Genomic DNA, 20,106 nt, shown 5'->3' with positions numbered 1-20,106 from the left:
CTTCTATTTGTTGATTTTTTGCACAGCTATGTTTCCAAATTTAATTTGCATTACAGTGAATTGCATTGCATGAGGGCGCTGCCATGCCATGCCATGATGCCATGGGCATATTGCATCACTCATTAACATATATATATATATATATATATATATATATATGATGGAATACCCTTGGTGCTGCTCATGTTTCTAAGCGAATGTTACCACTTACCATGAAGCGGTAAAACTTGGGCCCTCTATTTGCGTACTCTAGTAAGTCCTGTATAAAACACATATAAAAAATTTTGACGCCCTCTGTAGTGCCATAACCGGTACATTGCTTTGCGTAATGAGGTCCCGAGAACAATTTAGTAAACAAACTATTTAAATTTCTCTATTTAATTTTAACATGAGTCTAGGTATTCTGGGATCTGCCCTTAGATGTTCGTTACCTGGTTTCTCATAAAACAGGATATCTTACCTTAAGAAGCAGGTATTTGGTGTGATTGTGAAGCAAAAAAAGAAAAAATAATTATAATATTTTTCTAATTCTAGAATGTTCACCCTGTATTAGATCAATAGAATTATTTTTGAAGCCAACTGTATATTAATTGGTATGGATCAGGTGGCGCGCGTGCGCAGAGCGTTGACACGTTTGTAATCTCAGACGAGCTGACATGCGCGGGCGCAGCTTGCCTCAACCGCACACAATATATCATATTGCATTCCGATAGACCGACATTTTCACATCCCGCTTGATTGAACACTTCTTCAAATGACTTTTTGTAAGTAGGCTGTATGACATTAAAATTATTTCTAAACGATAAATAGTTGACGCACGTATTATCTGACAGCGAAATGTATAGGCAAAAATATGGAAACAAATAAAAATTTTACAATTTATTACCAACTTTTTGCCCACTACGTTGTACGCATAGTTTCAGAAATAGAAAAACCCAAAAAGTAGGCCAATTCTAAATGGTATATCAAGATAAAACACATACTAGATTTTAAGTTAGACGTTTAGGAACACAAGTATGTAAATTGATTCCGATTTAGTGCAGTAGTTTTTGCGGGAAAAAAACATATAGACAGACAAATGTCTAATGTACAGATGTACAAAATGTCTAAAAATTAAATGTGTTATAATTATCTCCCATGTACAGACATCGTCTAATTATAATTTTATTATATTAGTGAGATTAATCTAATTCTCCGAAATGACTACTAATATTATAAAGATGAAAGTGAGTTTGTTTATTATTAGCATCTTAATGTCTCAAGGGTGGAGAAGGACATAGGCCACTTGTAAACTTAATCAACAAATACTTGTATATCCCGGTCCATCAGATGAAGCTGTGAGTTAAAACTAGTAAGAAATAAAGGTTAAATCCAAATATTTCCAAATATCGACTATAACCTATAACATCATACTCTATGCTTAGCTATCTATATTTAGATTTCTATAAATCTATAGCCTTCTTACATAAATAAATTCCCAATTGCTTTTATACAAATTTACTTTTCCCATTATTCGACTGCAAAGTTCCATTAACATGATCAATGAGCCCATATTTAATCTTGTTCACCAGTTATTAAATTAAACAACCATGTAATCGAAAGCATACGTTGCTCATGTCTCACTTAATATCGAGACACCTGCATCTATTATATTAATATTCCTATAATAAGCAGAGAATATGTACTTACATTATTTACATGCTAATTGAATTATCAATTTGATACTTCAATTAGTATCGAGTTTTATACAGAGTAATTGTAATTATTGTTTTATTTATTGTACGCAAAGATAAAAAAAATCAGAAGAAATCAGACATAAGAACTGATAATAGGCATTTAGGCATTCACTGCAGACCATGAATGCTTACAACACCAGAGTAATCCTTCGCAGATAACCGACTCTTATTGGCATATGTAAGATATATTTTTCAAATAGAGCTAGCTCCTTAAAAAGGCACATTTTGTATTCTCAAGAAATATCCTTCATCGAGCTCCACTCACATGTTTGGGCATCAAACAAATCTGAAATGGACAAGAGCCACGAATTCCTTTAAATACATCTATGCAAACTCTTATGACGTTAATTTTTCTCTCTGTATTAGGTCCCTTCAAACCATCATATAACATGCAAGCAAGGAAGTAGAAATAGATGAGATCAGTCCCTATACAAAGTTCACATCTGTTGTGTCACTTGGGGAAATCCCTGTATTACCTGTATTTCCCATTTACTGAGTTATACTCGTATATATGTTTCCATATGTAACTCAGTTGGTGACTTCTATTCATAATTTTTCAATCAGTTGCCAAAATACTATTTTGGCAACTGATTGTAAGGCTTGTAAGTTTCTTGCATGATATAAACAGCTCCAGTCAGTTTGGTAATTCTTAAAATGTTTTGTTATCTTTTCTGTCTGAATAAAACTTCTGTCAAATAAATATAAATTAATAATTTTAGTTATCAACCATATTAATTTTGGCAGGTAATTGAAATTGTCAAATAATATATCCACAATCCGTAAATTATTAGTTTTAACCACAATTTTTAATAATTGACTTACATAATTTAGCAACTTATAATCTTACCTTATCATAAATTAGTGAAATAACAGAAAGTGTCAAGTCGTACCTTAATGAATAATTGAACCTATTTAAGATTATATTCCACAAAAATAAAAACGACTCAAATCAATTGTGGCAAAACCAGTTATTTTGATTTAAAAACTAAACCACTGAACCGATTTTGATGAAATTTCTATGGGATGAATCTTTAAGTTATCTGTATCCATTTAAATAAAAAATGAATTTTCCAAATCGGTTTATAACTGCCGGAGTTATGAGGTAACAAATAAAAAAAATGCAACCGAATTGAAAACCTAAAACTATAATACCCGATCAAAATAACATAAAGAAAATATGGAAATGGACATTTACATTCTGAAAATTTGTTTGCAAACGAATTATAACAATGAAAGAATGCAAACAAACAATCAGAAGAAAGGGGAAAGAATGAGCTATCGTTCCTTTGATATATAAATAAAGCAAATAAAAGACTTTAAGTATGTTATAATGCGCAAAAGAATAAATTATACCAACCCTAGGCACAGCAATGAGTCACAACACTACAAATTAGGGGTCATTACATAAAACAAAGGCCTAAAAAGCGGGTCAAGAACCTATTAAAGCACTAAAGGTGCGTGGAAGCCATCGGAAACCCGAGCAAGCCGGTGCTCGCAATCGAAGCTATAAACATGGCCCCTAAACATCGCTCAGGTGATTCAGCCGCCCTCGATGTAATATGTAAATGTTCTGCTTTGTACCATATAATACTGTTTTGTAAAAGTACAAGTTAATTCTCAAATTGTTTCCTTCGGCGGCTAACGGTTGAACGTAAAGGTGGTCACAATAAATTAGGTTTAAATAAATAAAACGACCATAAATAACGTGTACTTTTATTAGAATTAATTTATTTCTCATATAATACGAATCTATTGATTATTATTGATATATAAAACACTATTGTGTTTTATTAAATATATATTATCTATGCTAGTCTATGCTAGTAGTGGCTAAATAAAACTTACCCCACACTATTTAAGGTCGCCCATTGTTTTCTTATTGTGATTATTTCTTGTAATTATTTATATTTATAATAAGTTTACTATTGTAATCTTTTGGAGGAAACAATAAAGAGTAAATAAAAACTATATAAACTTTATAATAAAAACATAATAGAAGATATGATATTTTTATTGCCATGCTATAAACAATTGAAATTAAAAAATAATAGTAACCTTCAAAACTAATACTTAATAATTAATGATTGGTAATTGTGGTCTTGAATGCATTTTAAATATTTTATTTGCTGTTTTCAAATATATAACATTTTCCATTAAAACCTACTACATACATTAAACATTAATAAACTTGTCTTTATGCCAAATTTAATTTAAAGTGGTCAAGTGTTTAACTAGTGAAAAGTAACAGACAGACGTAGTCTAAGATAAGAAAAACAGTAAAGGACAGAGTGGAAGCGTAAATAAAAATATTTAATTAAACCTTTTCTATTTGGGAAAATATCAAGTTCAGGGAACAGTTGTATGCTTATAACAAAAGTTGTTTGTGTTTTTATGATAAAATCTCTAAAGTAAGAACAAAGCTCGACATTATTTAGAAAGGGTACAAGTGGACAGAATGTTTAATTGTTTAAAACCATTTCAGATTTTTTAAATAAAACAAAATTATATTTAACTAAATTATTAATAAGAAAATCATGATTATATTTACAGATGAGATGATGACAAATATGAACTATTGATGATAATAATGATGATGATGATGAGTCCTAACCATTACCAATCATGGCGACCGCTATTATTAATTAATTGTCTAATAATAATATAATAATAGTTGGCCGTGTGGTCCCGGCATAGAATAGCCCACCCCTTCCTTTCCCGTGGTTGTCGTAAGAGGCGACTAAGGGAGGGCGAAGAATGGGCAGCAGAGTCTCTCCTAAAACATCTGTAAAGCCTAACTGCGGTTGCCAACCTGCCTGCCAAGCATGGCAACTACTGACAAAACTCCTCCCCTTAAGGGCAAGACTTATTTTCAGCAGTGGACAGTTAAAGGCTGATATGATATAATGAATAATAATGTTTACGTATTAACCATTACAGTTGTGATAAATAGACGATTTGTATTGCATTTGACGTGCATATTTGAGTCTATCGTACTCAAAAGTATTATCTGCTGGACCGTCGCCGATTAGTTATGTTAGCTAACGGAAATGACAGCTCAGATAGAATAATTATTATAATATTAAATAACTGTTTAACTAAAGTAACTGTGATATAAACTGTCTTATGTTATAAATTCATATTACATATTTATAACTATTTATAATTTACCAGAGGGAGACTTTGTACAAAAGTCGATTGCTTGAATACCTCTGTCTCATTTGTGTTTTAACCGTAAAACAGTTGTGTTTGCATGGCTGTGTTTCGGTTTGAAGAGTGAGATATGGCGTGAATTTACTGGGTACAGAAAAATAACACCTGAGTCCTCAGGAATGGCAACGCATGAGGGGTATCAATGGCGAAACAGTATACTCTGTTATGTCCATGGTACTGCTCATGTCTATGGGCGACGGTTACCACTTTCCATCAGGTGGGCCGTCAGCTTGTTTACCATTCTAAGTTTGCATAAAAAAAGTTTTATAAATTAGCATGTATTTCTTTCCATAATCAGAATATTATTTAGCCAATAACAATAAAATACCTTATTAAAACGACCCACACACACACTCATGAGTTGTGTGATGTCAGATCAAAGCAGTAAATAAGTGAAAATAAAAAGAAAAAATCCTAACTTCCACTGTATTTCCTGTCAAAACCTATACCTATAGTAGGAATAATTAACAAGATAATTTAACATCCTATATCCTAAATTTTGCTATTTCTACAATAAAGTACATACATATTAAATACAAGTACAGATTTTCAGGCAAATAATGAAAAATACCACAGTTACCTACCTACAACAATTAATGCAACAATTCCTTTGTTCAACATAATGTTGTTTTAATAACAAAACCTACGCTAATACCTGTATTAAATCGCAATGTCCCCTTCGTTACAAACTGGGTATGAAACCTTCAGTTTTTGTATTGTCACCTGTCGGGAACCGTCGTCCGTTATTCTACAATTAGCATACTTTTACCAGAAAGATTGTTATTTGCCCCAATACTTGACTTAATATTCAATACGTTTACACCAAATAATAATTACGTACGGCAACTCGTCTGCCAAACGCAGTTAGGGGTCTCCACGTATATTTTATAATATTAATGCGAGGGAGGTGAGCAGGTGCGTTCTCGTTATTAAGGTACACCTAAGAAATATTAACATGTAACTTTGAACTTTTATAAGTAAATTAAGATTCACTTGAATTTTAGATAATGAAAGCATTAGACGAGTACTATTAACAAAATTAAAAAGATAATGCCGAGGTAATAATAATAATAAAACTTATAATGAGAAATTAAAAATGAACTGTTAACACAGCATGTCACCAGAGGGAGTCTGTCGCATTCGTGTTTCTATCGTGAAACAATTGTGTCTGTTTGTGTTTCGGTTTGAAGGGTGGGATATGGCAGTGAATTTACAGGGTACAGAGGAATAACATCTGAACCCTCAGGAATGGCAACGCAAGGGGGATATCATGGGCGAAACAGTATACTCTATTATGTCCATGCTACTGCTCATATCTATAGGCGATGGTTACCACTTTCCATTAGGTGGGCCGTTAGCTTGTTTGTCATTCTAAGTTTCATAAAAAAAAATAGTAAAATAAAGAAGAACAAGATACTCTTCTTCTTTTCTTACACAATAGGCATATTTAAATAGTCACTAGTAAAGTTATGCGAAATAACTTGTACTAATATATTGTTGATATAAAAAAGTGTGGTTATTAAAGCAAATCTTCTATCCAATAAGGGATTATTTAACTTATAAAATTGAGTTTTAGTATTTTGCTATGTAAAAATTTCAAATAATGTTAAAATGCATATAATATTAATATTATAAATAGTATTTTGATTATTATTAATTCATTTAATTATTAATTCATGAGACATTTATTTTTATGATTGTAATTATATTAAATAAATGTTGGTTCATTTAAAATCTTAATTTACTATTTGCATGACTAGATTACTAAAAGACAAGTCCACATGACTATGTTATTTGTAATCGATCTCAATATTTAAATGCAAAAAAAAAAAAAAACATTTCATATCATTATTTAAAAAAAAAATTAAAAAAATATCGATATGTAAACAGCAACAACTTGTAAATTCTACAATTTAGATATAGATTGTCTTATATCTTGATATCTATTATATTACTTTTAACATTATGAATGCCTAAAATTAGTTCAAAATACAATGGTCGCAAACAAACGACCATTCCAATGATACATGACTTGCATACATGTCACATATTCATAGCCGTTGCGACACCTAAAGAAAAGCATCTCCGGGCAATAAAATGTCAGGTATCAACAACTAAAATAATATTCAACTCTTAAGAACGATCGATATGTGCCACCATAGCCGACGACAGAAGCTACAACAAAAAATTACATAACGACGACTCGAATGTCTCCTAACTAACACGGATAACATTTTTAATTTTTAATAACGCAGGTGACACTAAAACGTCCTTATTCTGAATTCATTTTAAATACAATTAAACCAAAAGGTAGTTTTTAATATAAATTCTCAATATCATCATCAACATCATCACCATCATACCAGCCTTTAACTGTCCACTGCAAAACATAAGTCTCCCCCTTAGGGGGTTTTGCCAATAATTGCCACGCTAGGAAGGGGGGTTGGCAACCGCAGTTAGGCTTTAGAGATGTTTTAAGAGGGACACTGTTACCCATCCCTAATCTTCTCTTAGTCGATTTTTACGACGCTTACGAGAAAAAAGGGGGTTCTATGCCAGGACTACACGGCAATTCTTAATATATTGATGTTGAAATTATTTTTCTATGTCACTTATAAAATAGAATGAATTGAGTTCGAAAAAATGTCTACAACTAATTTTTAAATGTCAGTTAAGAGGCATTGGTGGTTAACCGTTGATAAGCGACAGAAAGGAATTGTTAGTAACCGAGACTGAAGGCCCCGTTGCCAACAATATACCAAACCAGGGCGACATCCACAGTCCCCTCTGAAAACCATCAGACTGAATTCTAGTGGTATTTATCACGATGGGCTAACTGACCTACTTTCATCATCACCTATCACTCCTCACTGGTATACCGTTAGCACGGGCGGGAATACCATGCCATTGTCATCCATTTTTTAATGGGTAATAATGTAATGGTAACGCCTGCGCTAACGATATACACTGGCGAGGCACCAGTAAAGAATGATAGGTGACAATAAAAGCAGGTCTTTTTTTTTTTTTTTTTTTTATACAACTTAGAATGGCAAACAAGCTGACGTCCCACCTGATGGAAAGTGGTAACCGTCGCCTATAGAAATGAGCAGTATCATGGACATAACAGACTATACTGTTTCGCCCATGATACCCCCATGCGTTGCCATTCCTGAGGACTCAGGTGTTATTCCTCTGTACCCAGTAAATTCACGCCATATCCCACCCTTCAAACCGAAACACAGCCATGCAAACACAACTGCTTCACGGTTGAAACACGAATAGGACAGAGGTACCCAAGCAATCGACTTTTGTACAAAGTCTCCCTCTGGTAAGTAAGGTCAGTTAGCCCATCGTAATTAATTCCACTATAAGAAACCACGATGGTTTCCAAGGGGAACTACGTGAAGGTTGACTTGATAGGGTGTATTTCTGGCAATGGGTCAGTTCCCCCTATTGCCATCCATTAAAAAAAAATTGTAACCTCTAGGTACATTTTAAATGTCAACGGCTCCAAGTTGTGTATCTTAAAATATTTTATTTTCGGTATCCGGCGCACGGTGCCGGTGCGATGGTAGGTATAGGATTCCATCGGTTGTAATCGTTCCTGTTTAATTTAAATGATCTCTGATCTGTTATCTAATAGGAGTAGTTCCCAGAACAGATTCTGTGATTCTAACAAGAGTTGTAACTGGTTCCGTCATCCTTTATTGCTGTGTTAATGATCGAGTATAATGTATTAAAAATTTTATGCTCGTTTCAACGGAATAACTGTAAACAATGAAGGCACTACATAAAACTGAACAGTTTAAGTTCATGATTATTCATAGATCTTGTTATCAATTAATTTGTAAAGAGTCTATAACATTGAGGAAATCAGAATAGCATTTTAAGGTATGAAGTAGGCATAGCTAATACTGGTATCGCTCCAATATCCATATTTTTTGTTATACAACTTAGAATGGCAAACAAGCTGATGGCCTACCTGATGGAAAGTGGTAACCGTCGCCTATACACATGAGCAGTAGCATGGACATAACAGAGTATACTGTTTCAGCCATGATACTCCCCATGCGTTACCATTTCTGAGGACTCAGGTGTTATTCCTCCGTACCCTGTAAATTCACGCCATATCCCACCCTTCAAACCGAAATACAGCCATGCAAACACAGCTGCTTCACGGTTAAAATACGAATGGGACAGAGGTACCCAAGCAATCGACTTTTCAAGATATTCTTTTATGTTATTTTCTGTTATTATTATTATTGTTTTTTTTTTTTTTTGTTAATTCACGCATGTTGTGTTACATTAATGTATTGGGATACTTAAAACGTTAATTTTGAATTTTGACTTGGAAAGGGTAAGGTGATTATGTGTACATTAAAAATCAGCGTTACTGCTTGCTAAATTAGAGTCACTGACCGAAAATTAACTAGCCTTTGATGTGATATATCTGTAAACTTTTGTTTATAGACAATATATATAATGACAGTATAAACATATAAACATATCGCCAAGTACTTTGTAATTTAAAATCATTCAAATTTCATACATAAAAAATATTGATATTTCATCACCCCACTCCCTATATTACATAAGTTATTGAAATCCAATCTTTAGAGGATAGTCTTACAATTGTAATAAAGAAGCGTTCACACTTGATTGAAGCGGTCCGGGTAAATCCCGGGTCGCACCTCACGCGGTCAGCGGCACGGCACTAACTTGGCGAATGATGACCGGATCATATAGCGATCCCATTCAATTCACTATAATGAATTGTTTGCTTATAAGATTTAAGGATTTAGGATTTCATGTATAATGGTCATTTATTTTTTTATTTTGACTAGACATATTATCATAAATGATACAAAATAACGACTGACCATATTTTTTAGATCTTCTGTTTGTAAGTCTATATATTTTACTATTTTTTCTTAAATCCTTAAATATAATAGAATTTAAATCGAGAAGATATAATAATGTGAATCTTTTCTTCAAATTAGAGGGTTAATTAATGAATTATAAAATTTTTGCCAAATGAGTTTAGATTAAGACTAACTAACTAGTTTAAACGTTAAGTACTGTAGATTTAAAAGAGAAAAATCAAACTCAGTATACATACATCTAGATCATAAAATATCGTATAAAAGACAATAAAATTCTCTATTTTAGTGTCTTTTTTTACCGATATTTTAGCTCTTCTTTCTCGAAGTTGGTTAAAAAATTCAAGACTAAATCAAATGCGTCGTGATATTTGTCTAGAGCGGGGTCAGCGAGATAAGCGCGAGAGAATCCGAGATTGATTCCGGGATCAAGCGAATAGTGACCGCTCGAGTGTGGACGATCCTTTACTCACGACTCACTGCTCTCTATGAGTGGCTCCTTATAGGATTTGTGAGTTTGCTCGTGGACACTTTTTAAGAGGTAGTCTTTTATGTTGATCTACTTATTTATTAGCTTACTGTCGACGAAGGGAGGTTAATGTTTGTAACGGGTATATTTATATACTACTTTCTACCCGCGACTTCGTTCGTGTGACAGCGATATGGACTAAACGCGGTGAAAAGTAGCCTATGTCCTTCTTCATATTATATATTGTATGTGTTTACCAAATTTTAAACAAACAAACTCAATTTCACATATATTGGTGTGTATGGTCTGCATGAGTTAAGCATCAGTAGTTTTGTCCCACTAGTACTTTTTCTGCCATGCTGGGCAGCTATGTTTGCATATCTATACTTTGTAATTATAGAGTGTGGAGATATATCACAAAACTGGCATGGCAACGCGTGAAGCATACAATGGGTGTCACAGTATAAGGATGTTCTGTAATATCTGTAGTACTGTTTATGTGTCTCTGTTTATAGCAATAAGACACTTATGGCTATGCTATCTTACGTTGTGTAAATAAATTTGACCAGAATTTTAGCACACTGTGAATTTTAAATAGCTTAATAGATTTTAATGAAAGAGTACTTATTATTTTATCAGCTTTTATTTTACTTGTAATAAATTAATATAAATTTCATGATTTATAATAATGAAGTATTCACTGTTCGTCCCAAAGGTTGATAGATATAGAGAATGCTACTAGCATTGATCCCGCCTTTTGTACCATATTTTCTTTTGGTTAATTAAATTATTTAAATAAATAAGTTTTAAGAATTATGTATTTATAGGATTTATGTATTTTCTGTAATTAGTATGTAGTTTATATTATTATTCTTTGTATGTATTTATTTTACAAATTTTAAGTGTTTTTCTTACAATAGACACAAATCGTATACTTGTCTTTTTTTAGTTTTAAATAATTTATTTCGTATGAAAATGTTTCCTGGAAGAAACTCTTATTAGTAAGTAAGTGGTAAGCTCGCCTTTGTACGTTTTAAATTAAATATTTATATCATTATGTTCATGTACAATTAAGGATAAAGAAAGAAGTAAATATTACATTCATTATGGAGTAGATACCTCCAATTATTGTAGGAAACAAAGGAATAAATATGAGATTTATATGCGGCCCCTAACACAGCGGAAGTCACTAAACAATCGTCAGGTGCATGCCAACTAAAGCGGTCTACATTTTTTTTGGACCATTGTAAGAAATTTTCGAATATTTATTTACTATATATTTTTCATATGAGTAATACTTTTCTTCTAAGAGCCTATAATTGTTATAATGAGCGATTTCTCTCTTTGGATATAATCAGGAAAAGTTTAAACTTATATAAAGAACATGTAAGAAAGGAACTGTTTTTAATTTCCTCCTAATTGAAAAATAAATAAAAATTGTTATTATTATCTTTCTCATTTTGTTATGTTAAGTTTTTTTTTTAAATTTTATCATTATCGATTATTTTGTGTGTTAATTTTTTATAGAAATTTCACTGATTTATGTTCTTGCTATATTAATATGTTTTAGGAATTGTGATTCCCCAATAAAGTAAAAATAAATAAATATTTTCTTTTAGGAAATTTTTTATAGAAATTTTTTTTGATTAGATATTTCAAGAACTAAAAGGACAAGCGCCTGTTGACGTTTTAGTTTAAAGTTATTAGGGAACTGTTTTTAATTTTCAAAGATAATTGAATATTTTATTGATATACAATAAGTCATTAATAAAAATTCTTCAATATGTCAATCTATGTTTTCTTGTATTAATATATCAAAAAGGTTGGTTCACGCTAATATCTGAAACTCCTCAAAATGGTCTCAGTAGATGGCGGTAAGAGGCAAAAACAACACTAGCCTGATCATTTGGTACTCGTACCTTATAACGATGAAAAGTTCATCCAACCAATTGAAGTACTCTTTAAAATGCCACAATTTACCAATAAAATTTTCATAAAATTTGTAGCATATAATTATTCTTACAACATAATTTTACTACAATAATATAATAAAATTGTAATTTAACTATGTTTGTACATGGAAAGTATTTAAATATATATATATATATGATGGGATTAATTATATGACTAACAGAGGACAAAAATGTATTTTTTAGAAATTTGTCTTTTTGTCTGTATGTTTATTCTGGAATGAAACAAAACTATTGCACAAAATTAGATGTAGTTTTCACTGTTATATTGCTGAAAGTCTAACTTAAAGTCTGGTGTATATTTTATCTTGAGACGCCACCTTCAAGTTATCTAATTCATTGGTTTTCCTATTTCAGAAACCACAAGTATGAAGAAGCGGTAATCTAAAATCTTTTTTTTATATAATACTGCTAGACATAACTGTATAGGTTCCGGCATAGGCCACCCCTTCCTTTCACTCATGGGGAACTAAGGGAACCAAGGGAACCAACTAAGAGGCAAATAAGGGAGCTTATGATCGAGGGAGGGACAGCGGCATACCTCTTAAAACATCACCAACGCCTAACTGCAGTTGTCAATATGCCCATCAAGTATATAATTACTGGCAAACCCCCCCCCCCCCTTATGAGGGAGGCATATTATACATCGCCATGTAGACCCAAACCATGCAGAGCTTATTCTATGTGAATTTACAGGGTAAAGAGGAAAAACACCTGAGTCCTCAGGAATGGCAACGCATGGGGGGTATCATGGGCGAAACAGTATACTCTGTTATGTTCATGGTACTGCTCTTGTCTATAGGTGACGATTACCACTTTCCATCATTTGGGCCGTCAGCTTGTTTGCCATTCTAAGTTGTATTAAAAAATTAATAAATACAAAACAATATACCTGCCAGTACCCAATTTCTCGTCGTACATTTCTATGGGAATTACCAAGTCCAGTGAATAAAAGTTATATTACATGTTCATCCCTCGTTTCTGTCTAAGCAGACACTTCCTCGTACTGTGGAAACCAGAAACGAGAGAACAATAGCGTTATTAGCTTTCTCAAGCTTTACAGTGCTAAAACCGACGACAATTAGGTTCATATTACGTGCGACTCGCAGAACCTACTTTCAGCTCAGATCTAAGATTAGTTTCATATAAACTGTTTCAATAGTATTTAAGGAAAATGTAAATAAAATAAAATTGACCCAACCATAGACAGTTAGCTGAAGTCTAATAATAGTACCCATAGATAAATATCAATTAATTTAATTTATTATATAAAAAGAGTATATAAATATTCTAATTGAATATAGTTTTGTAGTTTTTTATATATATGAACTATGTAAAATTTTATCTTATTGAATAGTAAGTAAATTTTTGTTTGAAAAAGCATCAGTTGAGTTTCTTGCTCTTTCTTCTTATCTAAATTTGCATTTCAAACTGGGCGGTAGATTCATAAATAAAAATTACTATACAAATTTATGATTAAATTTACTTGAATAAAAATTGTTTTTATTTGAATTTACTTGAATAAAAATTGTTTCTATTTTTATTTATGCGACATTAGTTGAATTTAAACAATATTTTTGTAATAATTTTAACTGTATATAGGTAGTTATCGTAAAAATAAATAGTACATTTTCATTGCACTTATAGCACAATGTCTCAATTACTTCAACTGTAATAATTAATAATAATATCTTAGGGCAACGGATAGGCCTATCTGAAAAATTGTAACGGCATATTATCCACCAAAGGATTTCATTAAATTAATATGCTTTACGTATTCTAGACTCAGTTTGGTTAAATGTAGATAAAATCTAGCAATCTAGAAGATATAGTGCAAAACTTTAGTACGTGCCGTACAAACAGGGTGAGAAGGTAAGTAGTTATATATGCAAAAATCTTACTCCAACATTGCGAAATACCGTGCATAGTCGTAATTTAGCGAGGTGCGAAGTTCCATCACATCGGGGGGTACGGAACACGCATTCCCCGTAACAGTAAGACCCGTCGGCAAGTGTAAGCGAATATTCCTGTGTTGCCAGCTGCAATAAATCGCGTAGAGTGATGGCGCGTTTTTTGTCGCGCGACATTTTTTCCCGCGCTAGCAGCAAATATATCACCGCCGGCCGCCCCGTGACTTATGCCCCGCTGTCTCAAAAATCGCTTGCTGGAAATACCGCGCTGTGCCTCTTTGTGCGGTTTATACCTTAAATCTTTCGTATAGCAAAAATATAATGTTATTTTAAGCTAGGTAAAACCACAAAGTGGATTTATAAAGATTACAAAAGCACTGAAGAAACGATCTCGCAGTCCACCGAACCGTAAAAGTGTACAGGAATCTGCGTGGATCTTAAAAAGATCAGTCGCATACAATAATTGTGTACCGACAATGTCACCCTCAAATCCGAGCGGGATGTAACCGCAAATAAAACCAGCTTATTAAGCGGGGCCTATCGACGCGGGATGGGGACCATTTTATACGTACTTTTATCCAATGTCCATTCTTCTGAAATGCGATTAAAATTGAATAGCTCCATATGTCGCAGGCAGCGGCCCCGTTGCGTCACAATCTCACGGGCGGCTGCATTTTCAATTTGCCGCGAGATAAACGCGACTTTTGGACGACTTTTTCTGTAGGACGCGCGGAATTGATCCGGTGACTTATGGTGGACGCTCTATAAGACGAGGTAATTGGATGGTCAATTGGTTTTTCTAATTCAAAGAAAGTTGTCGTGCGAATTCAAACCTTATTCGATTGGTACCAGTTTTATGAAAATATAGTAAAATTTGTATCTAGGTAGATTACTTACGTGCTTATGTACTTAATTGCATAAAGATACAAAATTTAATGAAATACCATATAGATAGTTTGTCAATTAGGTACCAATAATACTGTATGTATTGTAAGTGTATTATTAAACCTTATTTTTATCTACATAAAAATGTATATCAAATGAAAAAAACATTTTATGAGATCATATTATATTAGTGTGGGGAATATTATTGAAATGAAAATAATTTGTTTTTAATATCAATATTGATAATTTATTCACAATTTCATTTAAAATACACAACTTCACAAATGTTTTGTTTTAAAAACTAAAAACTTTAGGTACGGGATATCGTTATAGGCGTTCTGTAGTGATCACTAATTTACATTTTATTTCGATAGTCTTATAATGATTTTCCATAAGTGTCTACAAATTTCATTTACATTTCATATTTACATTTCGGGGTCCCGAGATATTGTTTGAAGATATAGTGAGCTGTTTCATTAGGTTAGATTAGATTTACACAAATCTATTTAAGTAGTATGATTTCAAACAGTCACTTTATGAACCGACAAAATCTCGCAATTTATGGCCACTCAACAATCTTAATTTTACAACAGTACAGTAATACAAATTATCCATGATTTTATTTTTATATATATAAAAAAAAACAAAAACTATGTTTCAGTTATTAATACTGACGAAATAATCCAATTCAGTGACCAGTTTTACCAATTTATTACAACGAAATTTTGGGTACCTTCATAACTCGATATCCTCAACAAATCAGTTCTGCGTAATGTCACTATATAAGATAGCTATTATATACAAATCGCATGAATTTATAACTATTACATAAATTACTATTGCATTTCATTCAATATCAACTACACAAATAAAATGTACATAAAGAAAAAAAAATATCTCTGGAAATAATTCTCTGAACACATCACAATTCCTATAGCGAACCGAACAGTTCAAAATTAAATATTAAAAAAAAAACTCAAATAATATACAGGAACGGAATATAACTTAATAAGATATGTACAAAATACACAAATTATCTTTTGAACTAGGTATACTTATTTATCGTATAAGCCGACTTCGACCTTAATTATATTATAATACTGTACAATTTCGCTAGTTATTTCATGTAAAACACAATACTTGTAAGGGACCGATCACGGATAACAAAGTCTTCATTGCATCAGACTGGTACAATATCTTCGAATTTGGAATTCGAAGTGTTTGCAGATAAAAACATACAAACATCAATTCTGTTACAGTCTTATAGATTGTGTGTTGTCAATGTTGATATATTTTATATAACTCAACTAGTCATTTGTCATGTGAAATCACAGTGTCCAAGTATCAGTGGTCACTGATACTCGCTTCAAAGGTCAATACATTCGTTCATCGGAACGTGTGTGTGTATGGAGCGACTTATCTAGTTAAATCCAATTGGAGTGATTGAATTTGGTAGACTTATCACGTGTATTCACTCCTCCAGCCAGTCTGAAAAGAAAAAATACATTTATAAAACTGATGACATTTTAGATCAATGCTCATACAGTATTCGAATATCTATGCACATTACTTCCAATACAATCATAGATTTTAAATGATTCCAAAATTTTAAACTCAACAAAAACGCAAGCTTGTTAATTATTATAAATTTCCCGCAGATTTATCCCGAATGTAATAGTTAAAAATTTTATATTAATTTTGGGGCAGGTATGATCTACCTGTATACGAAATTAAATGCAAATACATCCAGCTATTAAAGAATGCGAGAACCTTTACCAACTCACAATTATAATATCAATAAAAAATTGTATATTTTAAACACGGTATAATATATAATTACATATTACGTACCTAAATATTTTAATTTAATACTATTTAATGATATTAAAAATAAATAATAGAAATAATCTATAATGCTATAACATATAAGTTCAACATAATATTCATACGTAATGACTGAAAATCTGTTGTCCAAAAAATAATATTGGATAACAGACATATTCGAAAATTGGGCGATATTGAAATGAGTGATAATCTTTTATTTCGCCGTCAATGTCTAGACTAAAGGAACCTAATATATAGATATCAGATCGGTATCTATATTATCCATACCTAGACTGTGTAAGTAATTTTATCTATTTAATTTAAAAACTGTACCATATTTTTTTATTCAACTTAGAATGGCAAACAAGCTGACGGCCCATCTGATGGAAAGTGGTAACCGTTGCCTATAAACATGAGCAGTGCCATGGACATAACCAAGTATACTGTTTCTCCTATGATACCCCCCATTGCGTTGCCATTCCTGAGGACTTAGGTGTTATTCCTCTGTACCCTGTAAATTTACGCCATATCCCACCCTTCAAACTGAAACACAACTGCTTCACGGTTGAAACACGAATGAGACAGAGGTACCCTCTCTATAACAATCCGAAATTCAATAATATTATTAAAAAAACTCATCTCAGCTCTTCTTTGAATAAATTGTTCTACATAACTACCTATTCGTGCTGGATATTAGAATCGCCGATATCAAGTAGCAAGATGAAAGTCAAAAATATTCACCATAGAATTAAGTTGTGCGAGGTGGTGGTGATGGTAGGGGTTGTGTGATGTAGGAGGCGGCGCGAAGCCCTGGTGCGGCGCTCCATACCAGTGGGACATGTGCGCCGCCGCCGGGTGCACCAGACCCACTTGGTGTTGACCTGTAGGGAGAAATCATTAATTCAATAAAAAATCAATATCATTCTTACTAATAAAATAAAATTGTAACTAAAATTGTAAAATATGGTGTATATATTATGTTTATATGCCATCTAGAAGTTACTTAAAGCAAAATCCATGCATAAGAAGTTGCAGGCCAAAGCTAATCAATAATAAAAATAAACAGTAATGCTGTAATTGAAGGCATTTATCGACTGTTACCGTTGCGGTGAACATAACACTCGACGTGCCCAGATTCCGCCGAGCATGTCAGAACCTAACGTGATAGGGGACGAGCCCATCAGGGAAAATACTAAATGAGCGCATTCTATGAAAGAAATGCCAGCTGATAGCAAATTTAAAAAAATTATAAAAGATTTGTAAATAATGAAACGATTAACTTACTAAACTTACCGAAATCCATGGCCGAAGGGAAGGCAGAACCACCGAATCCTTTGGTGGCGTCACCCAATGGTTTGATCATATCTCCCATAACTCCGCCGAGTGCCAACGCGCATGCTCCTCCACCCCCCATGCCCATCCCTCCCTTCTTCTTCTTACTTTTACTGCTTAGTTTCCGGTTCCTCGTTTGGATACCTTCTTTCTTCATCGTTAATGGCCGATTTACCTGCCGACAAAAGAAATCTTATATTATTTTCATATATTGTATTTTATGTTTGTATTTCCCTCAAATGTTTTTTTTTTAAAGTTGGGTTTCTTTTATCTTCGCCAAAAAGTGAAATTTGTATACGGACACATCACGACTAAAATAAATATGATAAAATTTATTATTATTTAGACCCTGTATATGTGTTTAGAATCCGTTATGTTGCCATATTTGTACGTTCACTTTTTCCTTAAAATTTAAGACCTAAATTTCACCGAAACATGCTCGTAGTAATACAAACATAGTATTCCATACAGGCTTAATAATTGTAATTGTCCCGTGTTGAATCATACCACTTTTTCCGCCAGTCATGTTCCATTTTATTGCTCTGACATGACATTTAGCTGCATGAAAAAAAAACGTCAGCGGCACCAATTTAGAATGCTAACTAGGGACAATAAAGGCGAGCCGAAACCATAAACTGGCCACAATAGTCGTGTGCGAATATTTAGTTGTTTGGTGTCCGACGCCGACATGTGGGTGACTCGCGGTGCATCCTAATTAGTGCAGCGATGCACTTTGCAATCTTGTTTGCGACGTTTGGTGGGAATCGAAGGTGACGGACGTGAGGTTAAGGTCCTCATGTTGATGGAACCTCACCGTACATTACATCGTTATAGAAGCGACCTTTCCCGTAAAGGCCCATATCATATCCGCTAGACTGCAACGAGCTCTGAATATCAAGTGGGTATGAAAAACTCTTCAATAGTAGTCGGTTAACGAATGTCCTCCGAGAGCGTTTGTTATAATTACTTTTCGAGCTTTCGTTAAATTCTCGGGTCAAACATCTCGGTTAGTTACTGGCTCGTATCGTGGTCTTACCAAGAAACATGCGTCATGACGGACGGACGAACGGACAATGAGTTATTCATCGCCTTCCAAGGAAGTTGGCGGTGGCATATGGGCCCTATATGCACGATTGCGTTACGCCCTCGCCGCAACACCAGCGGCGAAACGCATGACCTAATTCTTATTTGTTTTTGGAGATTTGAAATTCAAATTGAGGAACCAAAATTCATAAATAGTGTAATAATAAATAACCTTAAATATATTACATAACGACGATCCAATCAGAAACAGCAAATCTTGCACTATAAGTGTCTAGAGATATTTGGTAGGTCCCCATGTTTTCGTACTAGTGTCAATCATACAAAAACTTCCACGTAAGTTCAAATAATTGAGAACAAGGTAGATGTGGTAGGACACAACAAGTACAAAGTGCAATCCAATTTTCTCCAACTATACTATTAAAGTACATGTTCTTAGTGCGTGCCAATTCGTCGTTCTCTAATACGGTACCGCGAATCGCCCACACACACCGCATACCGCATACCGCGCCGTCGCCCTACCAATTTAACCAATATAAAATGCATTAACATTAGTGCACATGCGGCAGATTTAGCCATATCAGAAAATGGGTCAATGCGAATCCATGGCGTACAGAAAAGGACACAATTTGAACAATATACAAAAAGTCAAAGACAAAGAGATTTAAAGAAATATGTATGCATGTTAGAGAGTAGGTTGCCTGACTGAATTATTAAACATTTTGAAACGTGGTTCAGAATTTCTCATGCGCTATAAATTAAGTAAGAAGATCAGTAACTGTACCTAATTATAATTGAGAAAATTGTCACATCTGAAATTCACATGATCTGAATGTTTCATGTGAAATT

The 20,106-nt window shown here is 33.1% G+C and overlaps 1 protein-coding gene across 5 annotated transcripts in view; it reads right to left on the bottom strand.

Moving 5' to 3' along the window:
* Window positions 1-15,283: 15,283 nt before the first annotated feature.
* LOC113511740 (GATA-binding factor C) overlaps window positions 15,284-20,106 on the bottom strand; it is a 118,497-nt gene continuing 113,674 nt past the window's right edge. For 2 of the 5 annotated variants that reach the window (XM_026895449.3, XM_026895448.3), the window contains exons 6-8: window positions 18,169-18,391; window positions 17,626-17,765; window positions 15,284-16,548 (exon numbers count right to left, since the gene is read on the bottom strand). In XM_026895449.3, the coding sequence (XP_026751250.1) occupies window positions 16,522-16,548; window positions 17,626-17,765; window positions 18,169-18,391 (390 nt within the window). In that variant the 3' untranslated portion in view covers window positions 15,284-16,521. The remainder of the gene's footprint in view (window positions 16,549-17,625; window positions 17,766-18,168; window positions 18,392-20,106) is intronic. The other 3 variants (XM_026895451.3, XM_026895450.3, XM_026895452.3) reach the window with 3 other exon arrangements.

The sequence above is a fragment of the Galleria mellonella genome, unplaced genomic scaffold, assembly GCF_026898425.1.
Source record: "Galleria mellonella isolate WM207_F2 unplaced genomic scaffold, CSIRO_AGI_GalMel_v1 utg213, whole genome shotgun sequence".
NCBI classification, from domain to species: domain Eukaryota; kingdom Metazoa; phylum Arthropoda; class Insecta; order Lepidoptera; family Pyralidae; genus Galleria; species Galleria mellonella.
Note: the sequence above shows the minus strand (reverse complement) of the source record. Positions and strands in the feature narration are given on the sequence as shown.